At 43.8% G+C, this 17,608-nt stretch overlaps 4 protein-coding genes across 10 annotated transcripts in view; 2 read left to right on the forward strand and 2 right to left on the reverse strand.

Annotated features, from left to right (window-relative positions):
• Positions 1-1,333: 1,333 nt before the first annotated feature.
• Positions 1,334-10,346, forward strand: LOC101756225. Of its 4 annotated transcripts, none has more exons than XR_001162994.2 (9): positions 1,334-1,895; positions 2,789-2,977; positions 3,609-3,701; positions 3,891-4,073; positions 4,213-4,315; positions 4,400-4,585; positions 5,273-6,820; positions 6,931-7,128; positions 8,168-8,623. XR_001162994.2 is itself a non-coding variant. In XM_004985188.2 (9 exons), the coding sequence occupies exons 1-9, from the start codon at positions 1,695-1,697 to the stop codon at positions 9,645-9,647; spliced, it is 3,429 nt and encodes a 1,142-aa protein (XP_004985245.1). In that variant the 5' UTR covers positions 1,336-1,694; the 3' UTR covers positions 9,648-10,346. The 4 variants fall into 4 exon arrangements, 3 of the variants coding, with proteins under 3 accessions (XP_012698101.2, XP_004985245.1, XP_004985242.1); XM_004985188.2 differs by adding an exon at positions 9,644-10,346 and having other exon boundaries at positions 1,336-1,895; positions 5,273-7,128; positions 8,171-8,784; XM_004985185.2 differs by adding an exon at positions 9,644-10,346 and having other exon boundaries at positions 1,338-1,895; positions 5,273-7,128; positions 8,168-8,784.
• A 175-nt stretch (positions 10,347-10,521) lies between these two features.
• On the reverse strand, positions 10,522-11,796 carry LOC101757436. Its single transcript, XM_004985189.3, has 4 exons — positions 11,544-11,796; positions 11,333-11,422; positions 11,093-11,189; positions 10,522-10,975 (listed from the first exon to the last, which is right to left on the reverse strand). The coding sequence occupies exons 1-4, from the start codon at positions 11,692-11,694 to the stop codon at positions 10,837-10,839; spliced, it is 477 nt and encodes a 158-aa protein (XP_004985246.1). The 5' UTR covers positions 11,695-11,796; the 3' UTR covers positions 10,522-10,836.
• Positions 11,797-12,224: 428 nt separating this feature from the next.
• LOC105913578 (keratin, type I cytoskeletal 9-like) lies at positions 12,225-15,855 on the forward strand. 4 transcript variants are annotated; one of them, XR_001162972.2, is made up of 3 exons: positions 12,225-13,647; positions 15,245-15,335; positions 15,442-15,855. XR_001162972.2 is itself a non-coding variant. In XM_022823113.1 (2 exons), exon 1 carries the CDS (start codon positions 12,374-12,376, stop codon positions 13,598-13,600), a length of 1,227 nt encoding a protein of 408 aa, XP_022678848.1. In that variant the 5' UTR covers positions 12,225-12,373; the 3' UTR covers positions 13,601-13,647; positions 15,245-15,855. The 4 variants fall into 4 exon arrangements, 1 of the variants encoding a protein (XP_022678848.1); XR_002675827.1 differs by having other exon boundaries at positions 15,650-15,855; XR_002675828.1 differs by having other exon boundaries at positions 15,669-15,855.
• A 603-nt stretch (positions 15,856-16,458) lies between these two features.
• Positions 16,459-17,608, reverse strand: part of LOC101758520 (uncharacterized protein At5g01610) — a 4,636-nt gene continuing 3,486 nt past the window's right edge. Inside the window, exon 3 of the mRNA XM_004985191.3 lies at positions 16,459-17,200. Coding sequence (XP_004985248.1) covers positions 16,824-17,200 — 377 coding nt within the window. The 3' untranslated portion in view covers positions 16,459-16,823. The remainder of the gene's footprint in view (positions 17,201-17,608) is intronic.

A 17,608-nucleotide genomic window follows, 5' to 3' on the forward strand; every position in this document is an offset into this window, starting at 1 on the left:
TGTATATGAACCATAAGCAACAACATGTGAAAATGATAGGTGTGGCTTAATACCATATTAAAGTAGCAGCGTGTTTGAAATGCTGGGTGGCAAGGTGGGCTGCTAAAGACGGGATGGCGATGCATTTAGTCTGACCGAAACTAATTCAATAGACATGACACCACATTGTAGCGATCCATTAGTGATATGGCTACGTTGCACTCCTAATAGCATCTACAAGACTACAAGATGGAAAGTTGATGAGAAAAGATGAAGAGAATCAGGATTATCAGGTTTGATCCGAATAATCTCTACCTAATATTTAAAGCATCGCGTATTTCTTCCAACCGTCATGGTCATTTTGCAAAAAAGTCCATCATCTTTTTCTTAATCAACCCGCAGTCCTGGGAGTTAAAACCGTCGTAGTTCTTGACGATTTGCAAAAAAAAAAGTCTCTTTCTTCATCACCCGCCATGCGTTTCTGGGGCCAGCGCCCAGCGATGTGTCCACAGCACGGGACCCCTCCTCCATCCCCACAAATCAATCCAACCACCTCCGCATGCATGGTGCGTGCTGCCATGGCCCATGGGAGGTCGCGCTGGGAGAGAAGAGAGGTTGAATTCTAGCTAGCGGAGTATTTCGATTCGTATTCTCTGTTGGACCCAACAAGAACTTCTTTGATTTGGTATTTTTATGATCTATTATAAATAGCAAAGAATAGATAAGGTGAGATGTGATACATGTTCACAAAAGAGGGTCACGTCTTTTAAAAATAGGGTCCATTAAATTATAATGTTTCAAATTGTAACCATGTTCTCTAAATTATGATCTAATCTAGATGACCTAGTAAATAATTAGAAATTAAGATTTAGATGCGTGATTATAAGTTAGGAGTAGGTCCTCGCAAAAAGGTACTAAAAAGTATTGTACACTTAAATTCAATTAAATTCAATTGGCCGCGAATTTCTCAAAAATCAAAAATCCACATTCCACAACCATTGAGCCAAGGCACTGCCCATGTGGTCACGTCTCATTGACGTATTAGAGATATCGAGTCTGTTTGGTTGCTATACTATGGTTGTCAGTGTTTGCAACATTTTCTCGCTAAATCGAGTAAGATTAGTTCATCAAATTGTTTGCTAAACTTTAACTGCTTTTCTTAGTCACTGACAAGTGGAATCAAGCGGTACAACCAAACAACTATTAAAACTTAATCAAATTTGGCTTATGATGCGGTAAAGTGTGACTTAATCAAATTTGCCTAAACTTATGCTAGGGTAAAGTGTGTCAGGTTTTGACTTCAAACCAAACAGATCCGTCGTAGAGGTCGGGTCGGCCGGCCGGCCTCTTCCCGGCACATTCCCACGGCCCAAACCAAACACCGACCCGCACGTCTCCTCCTCCTCCCCTTTCCGGCTCTCCCCAGCTCAATCAACCCTTCCGGCCTTCCCCTCCCCTCCTCCACGCCGACCACTCCCCTCCTCATCGCCGCCGATCACTCTCCCCACAACCGCATCGATCCAAAGCTCGCTCTAGGTTATCCGCCCGTCCGCTTCCCGGGGCTCCACCGGCCCGGCTCGATTCGCGCCGGGGGTGGCTGCTCCGTGCTCTGAGCCACCCGTCGCCGCTGTAGCCCGCTGCTGCGGGGAGTGCTCCTCTGTTGGCTGCCGCTGGTGTAGGGGTCCAGGGTTTTGTCTTCGCCAGGCGGAGGGCGCATGGGGATGGTGCCCAACGGGCTCCTGCCGAATGCGTCCACCGGGGTGACCCGGCGGCTCGACCCCGAGCGCTGGGCGGTCGCGGAGGGCCGCACTGCTGAGCTGATCGCGCGCATCCAGCCCAACGCACACTCCGAGGGTCGGAGACTGGCCGTGTACCACTACGTGCAGCGGCTCATAATGAACTGCCTCTCGTGCCAGGTACAGTAACTGCTTACCAAGTGACCCGATTGCTACGGCAGGTAGTAATAGGGATTAGCTTTTGTCTGAAGGAGAACGCTCTTGTATATGGCTGTGAGGACTGCGCTGTGGGGATGGATATATGAAACTGCTGCTGAAGAACCGACTAGAGTAACGATTGCTTAACAAAGAGGGTGCTAGACCATAACCGATGCTTTACTTTCTGTTTTTCAAATGTTTGCCTGACAAACAGAAGCTGATTCTGGAGAGAGAGCTCACTTGAGATGGTGACTCATGGTTACAGAAGAACAGGAGGGACTCTGATCACCTAACACCCATACTTCCGGTTCTGATATTTGACGATCTGTTTAGATGTATTAGGTTTTCATACAATGGGATGACTAGCAAAAATTAAGCTGCGCATTGGGGGAAGAGTATGAATGGAGATCCTGGACAGTGTGTAATCAAACTGTATTTTCCTCTTTTTGTATTGCATTCCTATGACACAGGGTGTTGCACACATCCAGTACCCTGTTACTGAAGTTTTGTGGAACCACAGAACTAACCTCTGCCAATAATACGATATGAAGAACTTGCATGTTTTAGCCAGAAGAGTTCTAGTAATTTCTTTTTGATAGTCATAAATCAGTAGCCATATGTGGATGTCTGAAAATTTTGGCTTGTCTGATGGCATGAGCATTTGCTATACAGCCTAGCTGGTGCATCGAGATACCACTTTTATCTTATTGCATTCATGTTTCTTGGATGATTGAAAAAGACATTTCCATAAGCCTTATGCATGTCAAGGGGAATTTTACACTAGCATTTCGGAAATTCCTTGCTCTTGTCTTCAGTACTGAATTATCTTGTTGATTAAATGTGCTTCACAGAGAATGATCTCTTTGTATCTACAGGTTTTTACCTTCGGGTCAGTCCCTCTCAAGACTTACTTACCTGATGGTGACATTGATGTCACTGCTTTTAGTAATAGTGATGAATTAAAGGAGATTTGGGCAAATCTTGTCCGGGATGCGTTGGAGCGTGAAGAGAAGAGTGAAAATTCTGAATTTCATGTAAAAGAAGTCCAGTATATTCAGGCAGAGGTAATTTTCCCTGTTATAATTTCAGAGTGATTTTTTTTCCTTTTGCTGTTGTATAGGCATCGGAATTACCTCCATACGAAATTGGTCGTCTGCTAATTGCTGTTGTAGATATTTGTGCATTTTTCTACAAACTTGGTCAAAGCTACAGAAGTTTGACTTAGGATAAAGCTAGAATGACTTATAATTTGTAACAGAGGGAGTACGTACATATAGTAGAGTTTCATTAGCATTGTACCTTCATTTATGACATTACAATTGTGTGAAGTTATTACCAGAAGTTGCCTATTGTACTTTGTGCTATATGAATTGAGGCAGAACAGAAACGAATACACGATCTTAAGTTAAACTTCAGTTTAGTAATATGGCCATTGCTCTGTCACTCAGTTCTATGCACCATATGGTGTGGCCAAATAGCTAAAGTCTAATCTATTAGTATCATTTAGGAGGATTATGCATCTGAAGACACTTCTAGCATCCTTCTAAGTACACAAATATGTATCCAGTGTCATTTTATCGCTGATCGCTCTCCTCTTGTATCTTCTTTTGGGAATATGTCACCGTTAATGATTTGGCACTTTTATTTTATTCTCCACTCATTTGTATCCTCGTATGTTTTATGTATCATGCATAGGTCAAGATTATTAAGTGTCTTGTGGAAAACATTGCTGTCGACATCTCATTTAATCAAGTTGGTGGACTATGTACACTTTGTTTTCTTGAAGAGGTATATTCTTATTTTCGAAATCTAGCTTAATTTGTATATCCAGGCAAGGTGCTTGAAAGTTTACCATTTATATCTTGTGCGGTAAGGAATTTATATTAACTTGATAGCTGTGCTTATTGCATATAGCACCTGGTTCAGATGTGCTTGGTTTTTCTGCTCATACCTCCTAATGATTCTGCGTTCTAATAGGTCGACAACTTGATCAGTCGAAATCATTTATTCAAGCGGAGTATCATATTGATAAAAGCATGGTGTTACTATGAGAGTCGTATTCTTGGAGCTCACCATGGTCTTATATCTACTTATGCATTGGAGACGCTGGTTCTGTACATATTTCATATATTCAACAACTCTTTTACTGGACCTCTTGAGGTGACTTACTCTCTTGTCTTTGATTTTTCTATTTGTGCATGTGAAGGTGACTTACTCTGTTGTCTTTTGATTTTTCTATTTGTGCATGTGAAGGTGACTTACTCTCTTGTCTTTGATTTTTCTATTTGTTCATGTGCAGGTTATGTACCGTTTCTTGGAATTTTTCAGCAACTTTGATTGGGAGAAATTTTGTTTGAGCTTGCGGGGCCCAGTTCCTATAAGTTCACTTCCAGATATGACTGGTAATCTATACGTATAACTTTATTTTGATAAATCAATGATTGATTAAAAATAGTCTTTTTGATCATTCATGTTTTGTCATGCAGCGGAACCTCCGCTGATGGACAGTGGTGAATTGTTGCTGGACAAGTCCTTCCTGGATAACTGTAGCACTGCATATGGAGTTGTGCCTCGCACGCAGGAGAATCAGGGTCGACCATTTGTTTCCAAACACTTCAATGTTATTGATCCTTTACGTGCAAACAATAATCTCGGAAGAAGTGTCAGCAAAGGTAACTATGGACCTACTTTAAGATCATCTTACAGGTGAACTGAACAGAGTAAATATTCTTTGGCTTCACCTATTTCCATGCTATTGATGGTATGTTGTGTTCCATGCAATTATTTCATTCACTGTTGGTAATTGGTTGCTAGTTTGTCTCCTTGTAGAATGTCAGCATTCTACTGATATACGCATATAAAGTGACCAACAAATCCGACCACTAACAATAAGAACTTCATTCTTTGCGACCTGTAATAGGACCTTCTGGAGCAAGTGTTGGGATAGACATACCTGCCATACTTCTATTCATTCTTACAATGTTGAGTATATGGTAATTAAGAGCAGCAATCGATTTTACTTTGATTGTCTGGCACTTAAATATCATAAATTTTTCCTTGGTGTGTAATATTTTATCTTATTGGCCATTGGATGCTAATGGTAGATTCAGTCTCTTAAGAAGATTCAAGTGTTTGATACAATAATTCTTCCTCCTTGTGCTGTATACTCTGGAAAGTACCCTTGTCAATATTTTATCTTTTTGGCAATTCGATGCTAATTATAGGTTCAATCTCTTAAGAAGGTTCAAGAATATGGATTGGATGACTACCACAGTTTTGGTTGTTCTCTGAAAAGTTTGATCTCTACAAGAGCAACAAAAATACATCACCTGTTGAGTTGACCTCTTTTTATTTTGCAGGCAATTTCTTTAGAATACGCAGTGCTTTTGCATATGGAGCGAAAAGGCTTGGAAAGTTACTTGAATGTCCAAAACAAGATTTAATTACTGAATTGAATCAGTTCTTCACAAATACATGGATAAGACATGGGAGTGGAAGTCGTCCTGATGTGCAGCCTCAGAAAGTTGTACCTTCTGTAGCGTCAAACAGTCACAGCAACGACATCACTAAGTCTTCACAGGATGAACCAGTGTCTTCCTTGAGCAGTTCATCTCACCCTAGTGCAAAGGCAGTTTCTGACTCAAATAGTGTTTCGAGCAGCTATCGTGAAGATAATGGTTGTGTGATGAACGGAGAACGTCCTTCTGTCTCTGAATCATCAGATATGCGCCATGATGAACAATTTCTGGTTAATTTAATGGATTCCGTGAAGTTGCATGGATCCAATGGACAGATTCAATTGCCAATGCAATTACCTTCTCATCTGTCTGTAGCACATTCCCCTTTATTGGCTCCAACAACTTTTTTACAAAAGCACTTGGCTGGGGTTCGACCACCTAACTTAACTGGGGCACCATGGTTGCCCAATATGCAGTTCCTCCATGGATTGGTGACACCAACAGCCCAATACATACACAATCCAACTTTGGCACCAAGTGTTGAAGATGGCAGTGAGAGTGAGAAGCCTACTACATCGGATGCAAACCATGATACTGACAAAACTTGGCATCAGTATGGTATTGGATATTCTAAACAATTTGATCCTGAAGCGAGAGATCCTCACATCTATGATATTGATGGGAAGGAACGTCCTTCTTTTCCTAATGGTGTACACGGTGCCCCATTGGAAAGGCAGATGGAATTCACTCTTGAGAATAATGGTGCAGATGATGAAACCTATAACAGCATGTTCCAGAATCAAACAAGTAGAGAAGGCAATGTAGATTACTCTAAGAGGAGTGGTTTTGTGAACGTGCCATCTTCGCATGGCAGTTCATCCAGAGGCAAAGCTCTGGATGCTAGTTCATGGGATGAAGTTTCTGTAAATACAACAAGGTCATCAAGAAACAAATGGGGAAAAGAACCTGGCTTTGCGGCACCGGCCACATCCACACATAGCAAGACTGGTGGGCAGATGGGAAATGCCAATGATCATCTCCCAACTGAAGTTGACAATGGCCCTAGAAATGGGACAGTGGTACCAATCATTAATGAAGCTTCTGAGATAGTAGCAGGGTCCGATTCTTTTTCAACACAAACAAGAACTAGTGCACCTTTTCTTTTTGGTTCACCACAGCAGAGGCAAGCTGATAAATCTGGACTGACTTTTGTTCCAACAGGCACACCAGTTCCTTTCGTTGTCCTCCCATTTATTCCAGGGAATAGCGATGGTTCTGGTCCCCAGTTTGAGAGAAATGAAGGAATTGATCAGCTTTCTGCCAAAATTGCGTGTCAAAATTTCTGTTCACTTAGTGATGTTCACCAACCAGATTCTGGTGCTACCTCAACAGCATCAATCAGTACTATGACTGAGCCATCTGGGGAACACAAGCCTGACATCTTGAAAGGTGATCTCGTTAACCATTGGTACAATCTACAGTATGCCCGACTCTGCCAGAATGCTCGTTCCCTGGGTCCTGTTCTATACCCTTTTCCGGTACCACCAATGTATTTGCAGGGCCATGCGCCATGGGATGGGCCTGGAGGACCAGTTGCACCAAATGTTAACTGGACACAAATGATTGGTCCTGGTCAACGAGTATTTCCTGTGATGCCTCTGCAACCTGCTGCGGAAAGAGGTACTGGCGTTTTCCAGCACTATGGAGAAGATGCACCCAGATACCGTGGAGGCACAGGAACGTACATGCCAAATCCTGTAAGAACCTAAAATACCTTTCAGCATCTTATCTCGTGCATAGACAACTTGTTAGTAATACTATATTTAAAAAAAACGAAAACTGAACAAGGTTGATCCATTTATTGAGCATTACACTTTTGATACATGGTTTAACTGATACCAATACTGTCACCCATTTAGGTAATGTAATTGCTCATGTGATGGTCGTATGTCGTAACTACCCATTAGTTCTGTTAGATTCTGCTAGGCCAGTTTGGTAAATTTTTAACTGGCTAATAAGGTTTATGAGTCTACCTGGTCAGATTCGTGGGAAAGATTCCCTTTATGTCATCATGAATATCATAGAGCTGTGCTTCTTTGTATAGACACAAGCATTGATCTGTTTACTATCAGGTTGCTAGCTTTGAGTGGCTTACTGGTGAAAACAGTTCTGTGCTAGCTTGTCTTAACTATTAAGTCCGTGTATACCGATCTGAAGGTCGTATGCTAGAAACATTTTAGTCTGAGCCAGCTGTATTCTAAGATCCAACTGAAACATGTTTATCTTTCCAACATAGTATTCTTTCTTTGAAGGATTTTTCTTATTTGTAACGGTATTTAGTCAACTTGAAGCTCAAGTGTTACCCACCATCAGAATGTAATCATAGCATAGTAACTTAGTGGCGTGGCATTTAGGGTGGAGCTTCTTTTAAGCCAACCTGGGCCGTGCCCCCTTCACTGTAGCATTTTCCTAAAACAAATGATTACTACTCCCTCCGTATGACAATTAGGATGAAGTACAAATCATTTTTGAACTAATTAGCTTGTCCTAAATGTCATATGTTTAAAAATGGAGGGAGTACAAAGTAGAAAACTAATGAGTTGTTTTCATGACTGATGAATCAAGACACGGAATAAGGGAGCTGTAGGGTTTTCCTTACGGTAGTTCTACCTTCTGTTCCTCTAGCCAGTGATTTTTTTTTGTTTCACAAGAGATAGATTTATTAAGCAATGATTTATGGATTTGATAGTCTGGACTGCGAAATACTAAGCCATCAATTCTGTGGCTTCTGTTCAGAAGGTTCCGTTTAGGGACCGGCACTCAAATTCAAGAAACTACCGAGGAGGTTATAATGGTGACAGGAGTGACTATAGTGATAAGGAAGGAAGCTGGATAAACTCAAAACAACGAAATCCAAATCGCAGCTATGGACGTAGCCAGTCGGAGAGGTCTGGCATGAGGTCTGATAGACAGGCCAATGATGAGAGTCAGTCTGATAGGCAACGACGAACTTTTAGAAATGACTCATACAGGCATGAGGCAAGCTCTCAATATCTTGTGCAGGGGCAATCTTTTGGATCCGCAAGCTCTATGCGCAAACCAGGGAACATTGCGCATGGGGTTTATACACCACAATCTCCAGCTTCAAATGGTGCTGGTGCTTTATCTGGCCCTCCAGGACCACCATTTTTTATAGTGTACTCATATGAACCTGGGGCAAATCATGGTCCATCCACATCTGAACCAATTGAATTTGGTTCTCTTGGGCCACTTCCCGCAGCAGATGGTGATGACATACCACGGTCCACGCGCCAAGTAATGCCTAATGGGTTTTATGGGCAAAGGCGTGGTCCATATAGGGGTGGTTCCTCTCATTCCTCTCCTGATCAACCGTCCTCACCTCAGCCTCGGAGGTAATACTAGTTACTATATTCTTTGTTGATCACTGTTTCTATTTTCAATGTTTAAGTATGAGCAGTTTGAAAAATCCAAATCACAACTGTATAAGGAACTTTATTTTATCTGTAAAGAAACTCATGATTTCATTACATAAGCAGAGTAAATGCACGGTAGCAGTTGCCACGAGTAAGTTACTTAACCTATAACTAAAATTGAGTAATTGACAGACAATGTGGGATCGCTGAAAATTCAAATTTGTTATGTTCCCATGTTTGAGGAATCTGGCACATGAAATGAAAGTGCAGCCAGTGCAGGTTTGATAGGGTAAGCAGGAATTGAGGAGATAGTTTGCTTCATAGTTCATGTTGTTGAGAGACAAGATGCAAGCCACAGAAATAAAGTTCTAAATTATTTAATTTAATTTTCATTCCTAAGTGGATCTTTCGGAGTTTGTATTGAGAACAGTTCATTCTGACATGGTTACTTCACCACATTATTGTGATGGTGGTAATGACCAGTAACCTCAACTGCATACACTATCAATATGTGCTCATTTTCTGTTGCCTGTGGGCTATGGCCTTCATGAAAGTCCAAGTATTTGCAGATTGCAAGTGTGTTACTTACGCCCATTGCTGTCGGTAGTAATTAGTAAAGTGACTCCTTGTATCCAATCTCAAAGATTGAAATTAGTGTATACTGTATAGCCACATTAAACTAGTGCCACATCCAGGAGACCGGGGATATGTTTGGAATGGGTAATTGTGCCACCGGCTATTCAATTTTCTTCCATGAATTTATTATGTATTTACTTTTAAGTATTTAGCAACATTTGTTGACACCAAACTGAAATTTATTTTTCTGTTCACTTTCAAGGTAGTTGAATGATGGCATGGTCACTTGGTTCTGGCATTGAAGCCCTGCGATAGTAATATTTCGCTCTGGCACTCGTGACCACATCCTGCATGGGTTCAGACGGCTGAGGCCATCAGCAGCCAACAACAAAAGCATGTGCCCTAGCTGGTTTTTATTGTGCTTTCTGATATCTCACAAACATTGAAATAGTGAATAGCATCAAAAGAGACATCAGCAGCAGCAGGTTCTTTTACCGGTCACGTATGCCCTTCTTGGAGTCGAAGCAACAATCTTCAGAACAAATCACGGAACTGTCAAGCCCAGAAGATATATCTTCATGCAGAAGTCTGAATTGAACTATGATTATGAGCAAGGATGAATTGTGAGTTCCAGCCTTCTCAAGGATAAGATATTAGGTTGAATGGAGCTGAAACAAGCATTTCTGCGTCAAAATCAAATACAGTCTTGAAAAGGCATTGGGTTTTACTACAATTGTCAGGGAATCATCTGACCATGTGTAACTGAAAGCTAATAATGAGTTCTTGTTTCTAGGTAGGATCAAGATCCTGTAACACATACAGCAAACTTTTTGCTTAGGTGTACTATGAGTTAGGTGGGAATCCTAGGTTACAAATTATCGTGGTGTTTCTAGCTGGAGGGACATGAATCCATGATGCACTCACGCACGAGTGAAAAATGATCGTCTTTATCTTCCTCTGTTCCATATGCGCGTCCTATGTGTTGTGAATTCCGCATATTTCTCTGCCTTCGCATTCTAATGCTGTGATGCATCGGGTCTCTTGTGAGATGCCGACGGCTCGATTTGAGAACTGAGGTGGGCATACAGTCCTGTAGCAGTAAAACCTTGCAATATTGCGTCAGTAACGCACTTCCGCTTCTTCAAGAACTAGCGATGCTGTGCCAACGGTAATTTGCTGCTACATTCTGCAGATGCATTTTACGCATAGCGCGCATATACATTGTAAATTCTGAGCCCGCGTGATGCTCGTGTACATTCTCCTGATGCTCCTAATGGCCTCTGGAGAAAAAAAGAGCATTTTCTTGGTGTACATCCTGCCTTCCTAGAATCCAATTCCCCATGGTAATCAGGCTACAATGATGGTGTAAGAAGGCCATTCCCCGGAACCCTACAGCGGCGAGGTGCTCTGCGCTCCACCTCGTTTATATCTGCTAAAGACGAGATCGTCAGCTCCCTATTCCGCTCCAGTTCTCTTCTTGAGCTCCGAAATGAAGTCCTCCCGCTCCTGGTCAGACATCCCCTCCGTTGAGCAGTCCCCGACGCCCCACTCGGCGCCCCGCAGGCAGTACTTGTCCTGGATCATCCTCTCGTTCCTGCAAATCCGCCCATACAGAATTACAGATCCATGCCATTAGCATCGGCACAAAGATGCACATCCCAAAGAAGCTCAGCAAAAGATGTTCAGTCTGAGTGCAAGCAAACAGGTTTACTTCTCTTTGTTCTTCTTGGACTTCTCGAGCAGGTCCTGCAGCACCTTGGAGTTCTTGAACCTGTTATCGAACTCGGCGTACTTCTTCTGGTTCTCGGCTTGAGAGCGCAACAGCGAGAAAGAAAGAAAAGGGTTTTCCATCAGTCAAGAGGGCCAGCATGAGAAGCTTGCAGCAAGGACAAGTCCATGGCGTTTAGCCGTTTACATGAACTGAACAGGGTAACTGGGCTCAGCAGCTGACCATTCCATTTCTCCAGGAACTCGAGCCGGGGCATGTCCGGGCCTGGCCTCGACTCCAACCCGGAGAAACCTGACAGGATGCCGGCGTTCGCTGCAGTTTGCAGACAAGATGTCCCGGCCATCAGTCATTCAGTGTGGGAGTGAGTAAGCCACAGAGATGGGCTACTTCCTACTGGTTACTACGCGTGCTAGGTAGTGTGCAGGCTCTGTACCTGGACTGGACCAGAGGACCAGCGAGAGAGTGGCGGCCGCGGGGACGGCCAAGGCAACCCTGCCGGCCTTCTCCGACGGCGCGGCAGCGCCGCACCTCCCCCTCGGTGGCGCTGCTGCGGCCGGTGCGGGCGCCGCGACGAGGCCGAGCATGGCTAGCTCCTTCGCTCGCTGGTACTGGTAGAGGATGGGGTGGGTGGATGGATGGAGCACTGCTAGCTTGGCCCGGGTGAAGGAAGTTGCTGACGACGGGAAAGATAGGTGCCGTCGAGCTGTCCTCTTGTGAACCACTAAACGATAAGACGATGTGGGTTTTACTCCTGGGATCTTTTTTTTTTCAGCAAAGGATTATACGAATATGTTTCTCAGTAATAATTATTCAATCCTGTCATGTTCTCAGTAATTATTTCACGAGTTCCCGATGTGTTACGCGTCATGCCGAGTTGCCGACGGATCCGGAACAGAGGACTCAGGCTAGTACGCCGTCTTCCTCCCGGACAGAGTTCCGCTGCACGTGTAGTTTTACCACTGACTTGTGGGCCCTGCAAACCGCTGGCCCACGCATCAGTGGACGAACTGCGCGTTCGACGCAGCCGTCTCGGCCGACGCGGCTCCCACGCTTTCGCGAGAAGGAAGCTCCGTGTCAAAGCCGCAGTGGTGTGGTGCCTTCCCACGGCGCCCGGCAATATACCCGTGTGGCCGTGCGCCTCGCTGAAGAAGCGCACCCGACACCGCGACGACACGGCCACACGGGCATCGCATCGCATCGCGCACTCGCACCCAAAGCAAAACCCCCTGTTCGCTTGTCTCTCTCTAGATCCACCCCGCGGAAATGGCCTCCTACGACGGCGACGAGGACTCCGGCCGCCGCCGCCCTCCTTCGCAGCACCGTCCGTCCGGCGGGGGCAGCGGGGACCTCGCATCGAGCGCCAAGCTCGTGGCGGAGGCGGCCAAGCTGGCGCTCCAGGACCACAGCCTGGAGAAGGTGGACAAGGGCCGGGTCGCCGGGGCGGCGGCCGACCTGCTCCACGCCGCCTCCCAGTACGGCAAGCTCGAGGGCAAGCCCGTGGGAGGGTACCTAGGAAAGGCCGAGGAGTACCTCCACCAGTACGGCCGCAAGGAAGGGGGCGCCGGCGGCAAGCATCAGGGGGAGGAGGAAACCAAGTACGGCAAGAAGCCCAGCGGTGGCCATGGAGGGGGGAGATATGAGGAGGAGGAGGAAGGGTACAAGAAGAAGCCTGGTGGTGGGAGTGGCTATGGAGGTGGAAGGTATGAGGAAGAGGAGGATCACAGGAAGAAGCCAAGTAGTGCTGGCTATGGTGGAGGGAGGTATGAGCAAGAAGATGATTACCAGAAGAAGCCTACAAGTGGTGGCTATGGTGGGGGGAGGTATGAGCAAGAAGATGGTTACAATAAGAAGCCTACAAGTGGTGGCTATGGTGGGGGGAGATATGAGCAAGAAGATGAATACAAGAGGCCTCCAAGTGGTGGCAGCGGTGGTGCCTATGGTGGAGGGAGGTATGAAGAAGATGAGTACAAAAAGAAGCCTAGTGCTGGTGGATATGGGGGTGGAAGGTATGAGGAGGAAGATGATTATAGGAAGAAGCCTAGTGCTGGTGGATATGGGGGTGGAGGAAGGTATGAAGATGAGTACAGCAAGAAGCCAAGTGGTGGTCATGGTGGAGGGAGGTATGAGGAAGATGATGGGTACAAGAAGCCTAGTGGTGGTGGATATGGCTATGGGGCTTCAAGTGGTGGGGGTCATGGAGGAAGGTACGAAGAAGATGACTACAAGAAGAAGCCTAGTGGGCATTCAGGGGGAAGATATGAAGAAGAGGAGGGGTACAAGAAGACTGGTGGCCATAGTGGAGGGAAGTATGGCGAGGAAGATGACAAGAAGAAGAAGAAACATGGTGATGATGAGTCAGAGGGTGGTGGTATTGGGGATTACCTGAAGCTGGCACAGGGTTTCATGAACAAAAAGAATGGGGAGGGGGAGAGTGGGGGTGGTATGGGTGACTACTTAAAGCTTGCAGAAGGGTTCATGAAGAAGCGGTGATTAATCTTTTCCCATGGCATGGTTCAGGAAGGACTTTCTTGTGTTTGGTTAGTCCCTTTTCCTGCTAAAGTTTACAAGTTGTGAAATTTTCAACAGTTTCCATCCTAGGATGTAATAAGAGTGTATTTGCCCATGTTGTCCGTGTTGTAATGTGAATGCTTAATGGGCTTCTTACGATACTGGGAAAATAAAAGGTTGGATGCTTTGGTGTTCATGTTGTGTATTAATATATTGTTGCAACTTATAATGAATGAGACTATTGAGTACATGTTGATCCATTAGCTGTTGTTGTTAAAAGCGTTTCGCTTTGATCGGTTTCTATTATGAGAAATTGGTGTGTAGATATGTTGGTGCTTGATCTTATCATGCTAAATAGTAAAGCATTCCTGTGCATCTGTTCCTGAATTGGATTTCATTTTTGCTAAATCTGAGAGAGTAAAACAAAGAAGCCAATCAGCCATATATGTTTCAACTTTCAACTTCATTGATGCTTCAGTGCTGGTTCTAGGTTTATTGCCTTACAAAATAGCTTTTTACAATGGATAGATTGAACTACAGTTCTTATGTGCATTTAACTTCTACTTTGCTGTGTCAGCTCTTATCTTTTAGAAGTAGTTGCTGACTCTTTCCTCGCTTAGCCCTTGTGATTAGTGCCTGCTAGGCTGCTAATTTATGTCAAATGTTGATGGTTTTGGCCATCGTGCAGTGTTAAATGGCCAAGCATTTGGCATTAGTAATTTAGTACCTAACCTAGAAGTAATCTATTGGAAGTTCAAGTCAATCAGTTAGACAAAAGGCAAAGAGGATTGTTGAATTAGACTCACAGCTGACGTTATGTCACCGGTTTTAACCAGTGTCACAATTATAGAGTTATGACTTACCCAATTCCATGGCATGGAAAAAAGGCACAGGTGAAATACTCAAATCCAAAGGACCTTCTTCCACTATGGTGGAATATTTCACAAAGGGCATCTTTTTTAGCCACTTTGTATGACATCTTACTGTCTCTAGTCCCTCATTTGTTTATTTAACAGCCCCCTAGAACATCAAGTAGTTGAACAACTATGAACGTTATGTGTCCTTTCTGCCCCAACGGTTTCTGATCTCTCATTCAGAGTAGCACAACGGTATCCTTCTGCACGGTCAATCTTTCTTGACTGGTTTGACCCAGCAGATTTCAACAATAGAGGCAATAAGAGTAGCCATAGTAACCATGTTTCTGCTGATCAGTGCTCAGATGGTGTTAGAGGCTGCTATGTTTCAGATACCAGTATACTGTATACCACCATGATGTAAACAATATCAGGGCGTCTTGATTCAACATTTGACATCATTCATACCACTCTGGACAGGCCCCTGGGCAAATAACTGTCATGATATCGAGGTTGTTGAGGGCTACCCTCAACTAGTTTCACTCATGATCCAAGGTTTCTCTTCACTGCCACTAAGGCATTAATGATGAGTATTATGGGGATTGAAACAATCCAAAGTTCCAAACAACCAAGAAAATCATTCTAGCATGACCAAGTGTGCATCAACAAGCTAATTTCTGAGAAATATGATTGGTATAGGAAACCTGATAAACATGGTTACATGGTTTCTGGTAATTGCTTTGGTGATGTTGATCAATCTGTAAACGTGAAGGTGAAGTTGGCACAAATGTTCTTGAAGGAGCAAGGTCAGTATACATCAGAGGAGGGCTCGTGAGGAAATACTGGCCGATTTCCTCAATCAGGTACTGGTTGGTTGATCCCTTGTGTCTGCAAATACTGTATTCATCTTTGATCACCTTCGTTTGTTTGATTGTGAATCTTCATTGGTTAATAATATTGCTGTTGCAGGTGAGATTCAGTACTGAACAATAATGTAACCGCTAGAAGATAATATTCCTCCCTTTACTTTTTATAAATTGCCTCATGTTTACAAGAGTATTCTGCTTCAACTGGAAATCACTAGTGATGCAGTGCTTCTCAAATAAAACTTAAATTAGGGTTTATTGATCTATCTGTAAGATGCAATTTATGTTACTGTATTCGTCAACTTATTCAGGTACTTCGTTTGTGTTCAGTAAACTCCTACAACATGGATAGGAACTGCGATCATGTCTATAAGGGTCTAAAAACCTAAAGTATCTGGATAACAGCTAAATACACCTGGATTATGTTCCAGGGAATGTACTAGTTCATGTATAAAAAGAAGTCAGACGTTCCAGTAGTAGTTCATATATAAAATGAAGTCAGTTCATTGTTTACTGTTCCTGGTGATGCCACCTGATTCGATTGTCATTCTTGCGTTTCACTTGATAATATAGCTGGAATGTTGTCATGATGCTGTCAGCAGGTGAATGATGTGGAGTTTGTAATAGGATTTCATCAGTTTGTGTATTCTTTTACTTTATATTCAATGTATCCACTTTAATCTGATATTCATTCTCAGGATACTTAAGTAAAACTTCATCTGATATATTTTTATCATTGGCCATCTCCCAGAAGTTTATTCTTCATCAGATTTAGTTTGATTCTCTTGAAAGTCAGTCATGTTTGGCTTGTATGTTAATTTGGTTCCCTCCAATTCTCCATGACAGACACGGTTATGGCTTACAATTTGTGTGCTATGCATAGCAGTTTCATAGCAGCTAGGTGTGTTCATGGGACTTTCTCAAAAGGGGGGAATCATGTTCGTGGAATATGCGGTCATGCGGGTGATTTGCAGTCAAAATTCACCATCACTGTTGGTATAAAATGCACAGCTATTGGTAACGTATTGCTGTACGAAACAATCGTACAAGGGACCAGTCTCTGCATAGTTCTGTCCTTTGTTGTCGAACAAGTATAAAACAGGGCCAATGCTCAAGATCAGGAGAAAATATCCCATGTCTGAATGCTTGTTGAAACAAATTCTACAATTCAGCCAACCAACCAAATGCGGTACCATACAAAACAGAACAGGAACACATACACCCTAGAAGCAAAGCAATGCAGAACCAGAACACATGCAAATGTTCACGTTACCGAGACATCATACACGTGGGCGACTCCTCAGATAACATGCACGGGTTGTCTTTTTGCTAGCGGCCAGCCAGAACAAATTCTCCAAGTTTCCAATATACAAATCTACCGAACCACAGCACATCAATGACCAATCTGTCCTTAAGAATCACACATCAGGGACCCAAAAAATGGTACGAATGAATGATACGACGGATAAGGCAGGCCAATCGAGCTCAGAACTCCTCAACGGAGACGGCTTCGCGGGGGACCTCGTAAGCATCCTTCTGCCTCAGCTTCTTCACGCCAGCAATGAAGCACACCTTATCGGACTTGTAGCTCTCAAGGCTCACGCTGGCCACCTTCACCCACACCACCACTTTGGTCTTCATGCCTTCGATCCCAGAAAGCTTGCCCCGGGACAGAGTCGCCTTGACGCGAGGAGCATAACGTATTATGGAGGAATCCTTGAAGCTCACCTCGCAAGGCTTGGACAGGTGCACCACCAGCTTTGAGTTCGATTCATCGTACTCATAGCAGATGATGTTCCGAGGGAAGAGACCTGGAGGGAGGTTGTGCTCACGCAGGAGATCAGGGAGTGACTTCTTGTGTCCTAGATAGGAGAAGCTAAGGTCAGTATAATATTGATGATCACAGTTTGCACCTGCTACTTTGTATGCACAGGGTTTAACTGTGACAAAGTGCTATAGGATGAGGTTAACAAAGTGATAAGCAAACAGAATTCAGAAGCAGAAAATGTTGAGTCTTGTGGGAAAAGTTGAACTTTGACATGGAATATCTAATGAATACAAGTGAAATCTATGACGTTATGGAGGCTAAGATTTCCACAACATTTTGATTGTTCATCACATAGTTTCCACTTGCTTTGGATAAAAAGGCTTTGTTGCTGTTGTTCTTGTTCATCACATAAATTGAATCCAATAAGCAGAAATAATTGTGATAATAACAATAGAGCAGTGAAGAGCTTCAACGAATCAGAGAAAACAGCAAGCACAAATTC

Source organism: Setaria italica, chromosome IX (assembly GCF_000263155.2).
Source record: "Setaria italica strain Yugu1 chromosome IX, Setaria_italica_v2.0, whole genome shotgun sequence".
In the NCBI taxonomy this organism is placed as follows: Eukaryota; Viridiplantae; Streptophyta; class Magnoliopsida; order Poales; family Poaceae; genus Setaria; species Setaria italica.